Source organism: Brachionichthys hirsutus, unplaced genomic scaffold (assembly GCF_040956055.1).
Source record: "Brachionichthys hirsutus isolate HB-005 unplaced genomic scaffold, CSIRO-AGI_Bhir_v1 contig_1452, whole genome shotgun sequence".
Taxonomy (NCBI): Eukaryota; Metazoa; Chordata; class Actinopteri; order Lophiiformes; family Brachionichthyidae; genus Brachionichthys; species Brachionichthys hirsutus.
In genome coordinates, this window is record NW_027180710.1 from 24,001 (window position 1) to 30,000 (window position 6,000).

General features: G+C 39.2%; 1 protein-coding gene and 2 non-coding genes across 3 annotated transcripts in view; all 3 read right to left on the reverse strand.

Moving 5' to 3' along the window:
• Positions 1-877: 877 nt before the first annotated feature.
• The window catches only part of LOC137916496 (major facilitator superfamily domain-containing protein 4A-like), a 16,628-nt gene continuing 11,505 nt past the window's right edge, over positions 878-6,000 (reverse strand). The window contains exons 7-10 of the mRNA XM_068759496.1: positions 3,565-3,712; positions 2,967-3,037; positions 2,748-2,868; positions 878-2,471 (exon numbers count right to left, since the gene is read on the reverse strand). Of these exons, the coding sequence (XP_068615597.1) occupies positions 2,419-2,471; positions 2,748-2,868; positions 2,967-3,037; positions 3,565-3,712 (393 nt within the window). The 3' untranslated portion in view covers positions 878-2,418. The remainder of the gene's footprint in view (positions 2,472-2,747; positions 2,869-2,966; positions 3,038-3,564; positions 3,713-6,000) is intronic.
• On the reverse strand, positions 3,941-4,013 carry trnal-gag (transfer RNA leucine (anticodon GAG)). The gene has a single exon. It is a non-coding gene; the product is annotated as a tRNA-Leu (tRNA).
• trnaf-gaa (transfer RNA phenylalanine (anticodon GAA)) lies at positions 5,702-5,774 on the reverse strand. The gene has a single exon. It is a non-coding gene; the product is annotated as a tRNA-Phe (tRNA).

The following is a 6,000-nucleotide window of genomic DNA, read 5'->3' on the forward strand; positions in this document are numbered from 1 at the left end:
AACCTGTAACTCCGCCCTCAGCCTCGCCTCTCCTGCTTGAGAGTTTGCTGCTCAGAGACGTTGCCTGATTTTAGCCATATCCATTTACCTTATTGTGAAACGTAATCCAAGCTTTGAGGTGTGATTGAAAGAAAGTGAAGCCATAACTGTTTCCCGGAGCGTTGACGGCACAAATGTTTCCCTTTTCGAAGAAACTCAACTTTGTCAAAGAAATATTAGGGAAGAATCCCAAAAAATAGTTTGACATTTTTAACAACGCACTGTTTCACATTCTTGTAAAGAGTTCAGCTTGAAGACGAAAACCCCCTCCCATATCCGTGCACTGAATACAGAGCCGCGCCTAGCTTAGCTTAGCATTTGCTTAGCATCAGGACCAGCGAGAAGTCCCAACGATACAGTCACGGCAGCGTTGGTATGTTTATTGCCAGACTATTCCTTACAGGACATTTTGAACTTAAACCTACCAAAATGGTTCCTTCCGAAGCGACTCAAATCGACGCTGAAGGCGTGCGAGTCGTCAGCGGCTCGAGTCTTTGGTGTGAATGAATGAATGCATGTGGATGGATGTTGCTCGTAGTCATGCGATAGTCCAGCCTTAAGGTCCGCCTCTCTTTAGCAATCTGAGATACACCAACCATTCAATCCGGAGGACTGTAAGAACCTCCCGGAGAATGGAAGCACTTTCCTCGCCCTCGAACCCTCTCCTCCAAAAGACTCGCCTCGATAGGTTTACACCTGCTGTGAATCTGAAGCCATAGGTCTGAGGCAGACTCCAGGAAGACCCCCCCCCCCGGTTGATCCTACGCTCTTACATGGGGATATCATACAACACACATGTTTACATGACACTCGGATAAGTGTCACTTTATAACCCAGGGATGGATGACCAGCATATATCGTTTGGGGGGGGGGCAGCCCCCCCCCAGCCTGTAGTCCATCACGGTTCACGGTGCCTTACAACACCTAAGCCCAGGTTTTCCTCCCACAAATGGACGGAGTTCTAGATTTTAAAGCTATATTATATAAAATCTATATAAGAGCAATTCTTTATATTCCAGCCGTGTCTCTTTCCTACCTGCTTGGAAATATTTGTGATGACATATTTACTCAAACATTGTGTACATATATATGTGTGTATATTTCTTTGTGTAATCCCTGTTCTTTTTACCTTTAACATTAAAGACTTTTAAGATTCATTTATATTTTTGTAACAACCAGATTCTTAGATGTTCGCTATTTTTGGGGTTCTCCGATTTATCTTCCGTGCATTTATTCCTTGTTGTTTTCCTCTTGTGCATTTGGGAGGTGACTTTCCCGCGACGGTTTACTTTGTTTTTCCATAATCGACGCCTTATGGTGAGAGATCTAAATCTTGTCTTGTGTGTAAAATGTTTTTCGTACAGTGGTGATATTGTACACGCAGATGTCGTATTGGAACGTTTGCACTTCTGGGGTTCCTGTAGTATTGGATTCTTTCCAGTTTTCTATGACTCGCATTTCCTGTTTGATGAAATTGACATTTGCTTTTCCCAAAGGGAGGATAAAATTATGCACTTTGTATTTTTTATTAAGATCAATTCAATCTTTTACAAATATGTAATTTAAAATGAATTGTAATTTGGCAATCCCAGACAACTTTCAGGCGAGACAATGTTCCACAAATCCATCCATTTCTGTGTTTTTTTTGTCCGTTTTATTACATATGCATCCTTCCTGCGTCCTGAAAGGAAGATGATGCAACAAAATGGTGTGATTTAGGCTGCCATTGTCGTCCAACGACATTCAGCGCTAGTGTCACATTCCCGCTGGAATTCCCTCCCCCAATCGGATTGATTGGCGCAATATTCCGCGACCTGGCGAGCATTGTAACTAAAAAAGTAAAACGAACCACAGCTTCCAAAATTAAAGACCGTTGGACTTTGAAGAGATGAATTCTAATGACAGACGGATTTACAGAATGTATGGATTGTAATGTGAATAATTTTCTGGAATATTCCAGCAAATAAAAATCCCAAAGTGCCAAATCACCCTGTCAATCAGTCATTCACGTTATCTACATAGAAAAATTACAATTGTTTATTTCTCATAAATCATTCAATCACATCAAGCGTCCGCTGCAACCAAACTGACCATTTTACCACCATTTATGTCCACACTGGAAAAAGGCAGCACTTTGTCATTTGAAAGTCTTTTCAGTGTTACGCTTCAAGAGATGTGTTCCAAATGTGAAGTCAAGCACGGGCCATCTATTGAGCTGATTCTAAAGAAGCGAAAGCAGACTTTAAAACAAAGTGCAATAGGAGGAAGAAGCCACTCTTATTCCGGCGTAGAGGTAGGGACTTGTCTTCCCAGGATCCTTCATCAACCTTAAGCAAAGGCGATTTGTTTCCTCCGGCCGCCCTCCTTCCAGACCTCGGATCAGGAGCTTTCTCTCTTTGGCTTCTCCTCCATTTCCGTGCCTTTAATTAAATCTGAGAAGGAAACAGTGTATTTTACATTGAGGGCAATTATGTGTTCAAATATTTTTTTTTACATGTGCTAATTTTAGTTTAATGATTAATAGCAAATCTAAAAAATAACCCCCATCCTGAGGTTTTACGGTATCTGAAGTTAAACTGGCGACACGGCAAAAAATAGCTGCAGCAATTGTTTATTTCTTTTTATAAATCCTTTTTCTTTTATTTTTACAGAATTTTGTGTTATCGTGCATCTATGTGGCATGGCGTAGCCAGAGATGTTGTGTGTACTTGTGTGGTACTTCTTGTGGAGGTGTGCAGAATACAGGAAGAGCAGGAACAAGCTGAAGCAGATAAACGACACCATCGCACAACACAACTGGAAAGCGTAGCTGCCGTGACTGTTGATTACCTGTGGGGAGAGATTACAACACGCGCTTGCTGTGGGTTCCTGATATCAAACAATTTTGCAATCTGAACAGGAAAGAATGCAAACAAAGAAGATCTTACCGATCCAACGAGAAGTTGCATCAGCATCTCTCCTAAACTGGCGCAGCTTACCAAGACAGTTGTGGCACAACCTGAAACAAACAAAGGGGTGCATTGTGTTTCTTTCCACTTAAAACCGGTACTTTATCATATCGGAATGTGAGTCTTTATGATATTTTATGTTCAAAACATGCATTCAGAAACGTTCTCTGCCCCTGGAAATCTAATATTTGTGCACTGAAAAAGAAAAAGACTACAATCTCAGCGAACGCAAGTAAATCCAACCCGTTTTAAAGACGATAAAGGACACTCGTTGGGCAGTTCGGAAAGGCAGCAGGACGAAAGATAAGTTCTGATCATTAGTCGATCTAAATCCACTATAGGTGGTAGTCTGACATTTGGCCCATCTTCATAAAATAAGGATCTTATAAGTATCCTGGTTTTTGTAAATCTACCGGTCGCACAAGCCTCTGATCTATGGGATGGCCCAGTAAATTAGATTTTACATTCAAGATATTTTTACTTGAACTGAAAATAATTTAAAAAAATCTCATTTTAATTTTGATTCATGAAAAATAAAAGATGATGCGGCTGTAACGTCAAACAACATCAAAGTTACCTTTGTATTCCAGTATGTCCTCGGTATAGGCCACCATGGAGGGGAACACACCGCTGATGCACAATCCCATTACACAAGTACCGATGAAAAGAAACTCACAACTGGTGGAGAAGATCAACAGCAAGCAGTTGACCAGTACGACCCCCGCCTGAGAGAGACACACATCAGTCAGTGAGATGGCTTCACCAGTAACAGACCAGTTCATCTGGATTTACTGACGTAAACCTGCTTGTTTTGAGTCAAAGTAAAAAATAGCAAAAATAACAAAGAAAGAAAGATAGACAGATATATTATTTTTTGACATTTTTTTAACCAAAGAAACATTTAAAGTCATGATTGCAATGGCTGAGTTCTCAAAACTTGGAAGCATCAACCAGACTGAAACTCGGGATTGAACCAAGGACCTTTGGATCCTCAGTCTAACGCTCTCCCAACTGAGCCACTTCAGCCTGTTTGCTCACTGTTTTTGTATCCAAGGAAAAATATAAAGTCATGATAACAAGATGAAAATTGATCAGTTCTGGAAACTTGTTTTGGACTCTTGTCTTGGGAATTGAAAAGATGTGAAATTAATTTGTTCAAATTGAAATATGTAGTAAATATTGGGGATATATGATATAGCTAAAACTGCTACAGTTGTGAGATACAATGGAAAATCAAAGCTCTGAATCATTCCACACTGATAGACTTGGAAGTATCAGCCAGACTTATATCAGTGAAATTGAAAAGAGACTCTTCCTGCTGAAACTCGGGATTGAACCAAGGACCTTCAGATCTTCAGTCCAACGCTCTCCCAACTGAGCTATTTCAGCCTGTTTGCTCACTATTTTTGTATCCAAAGAAAAATATAAAGTCATGATAACAAGATGAAAATTGATCAGTTCTGGAAACTTGTTTTGGACTCTTGTCTTTGGAATTGAAAAGATGTGAAATTAATTTGTTCAAATTGAAACATGTAGTAAATATTGGGGATATATGATATAGCTAAAACTGCTACAGTTGTGAGATACAATGGAAAATGAAAGCTCTGAATCATTCAACACTGACAGACTTGGAAGTATCAGCCAGACTTATATCAGTGAAATTGAAAAGCGACTCTTCCTGCTGAAACTCTGGATTGAACCAAGGACCTTCAGATCTTCAGTCTAACGCTCTCCCAACTGAGCTATTTCGGCCTGTTTGCTCACTATTTTTGTATCCAAGGAAAAATATAAAGTCATGATAACAAGATGAAAATTGATCAGTTCTGGAAACTTGTTTTGGACTCTTGTCTTTGGAATTGAAAAGATGTGAAATTAATTTGTTCAAATTGAAATATGTAGTAAATATTGGGGATATATGATATAGCTAAAACTGCTACAGTTGTGAGATACAATGGAAAATCAAAGCTCTGAATCATTCCACACTGATAGACTTGGAAGTATCAGCCAGACTTATATCAGTGAAATTGAAAAAGAGACCCTTCCTGCTGAAACTCGGGATTGAACCAAGGACCTTTAGATCTTCAGTCTAACGCCCTCCCAACTGAGCTATTTCGGCCTGTTTGCTCGCTATTTTTGTATCCAAAGAAAAATATAAAGTCATGATAACAAGATGAAAATTGATCAGTTCTGGAAACTTGTTTTGGACTCTTGTCTTTGGAATTGAAAAGATGTGAAATTAATTTGTTCAAATTGAAACATGTAGTAAATATTGGGGATATATGATATAGCTAAAACTGCTACAGTTGTGAGATACAATGGAAAATCAAAGCTCTGAATCATTCAACACTGACAAACTTGGAAGTATCAGCCAGACTTATATCAGTGAAATTGAAAAGAGACTCTTCCTGCTGAAACTCTGGATTGAACCAAGGACCTTCAGATCTTCAGTCTAACGCTCTCCCAACTGAGCTATTTCAGCCCGTTTCAGTCCGTTCTCGAAACTTGTTTTGGACTCTTGTCTTGAGAATTGAAAAGATGTGAAATTAATTTGTTCAAATTGAAACATGTAGTAAATATTGGGGATATATGATATAGCTAAAACTGCTACAGTTGTGAGATACAATGGAAAATGAAAGCTCTGAATCATTCAACACTGACAGAATTGGAAGTATCAGCCAGACTTATATCAGTGAAATTGAAAAAGAGACACTCCCTGCTGAAACTCGGGATTGAACCAAGGACCTTCAGATCTTCAGTCTAACGCTCTCCCAACTGAGCTATTTCAGCCCGTTTCAGCCTGTTCTCGAAACTTGTTTTGGACTCTTGTCTTGAGAATTGAAAAGATGTGAAATTAATTTGTTCAAATTGAAATATGTAGTAAATATTGGGGATATATGATATAGCTAAAACTGCTACAGTAGTGAGATACAGTGGAAAATCAAAGCTCTGAATCATTCCACACTGATAGACTTGGAAGTATCAGCCAGACTTATATCAGTGAAATTGAAAAGAG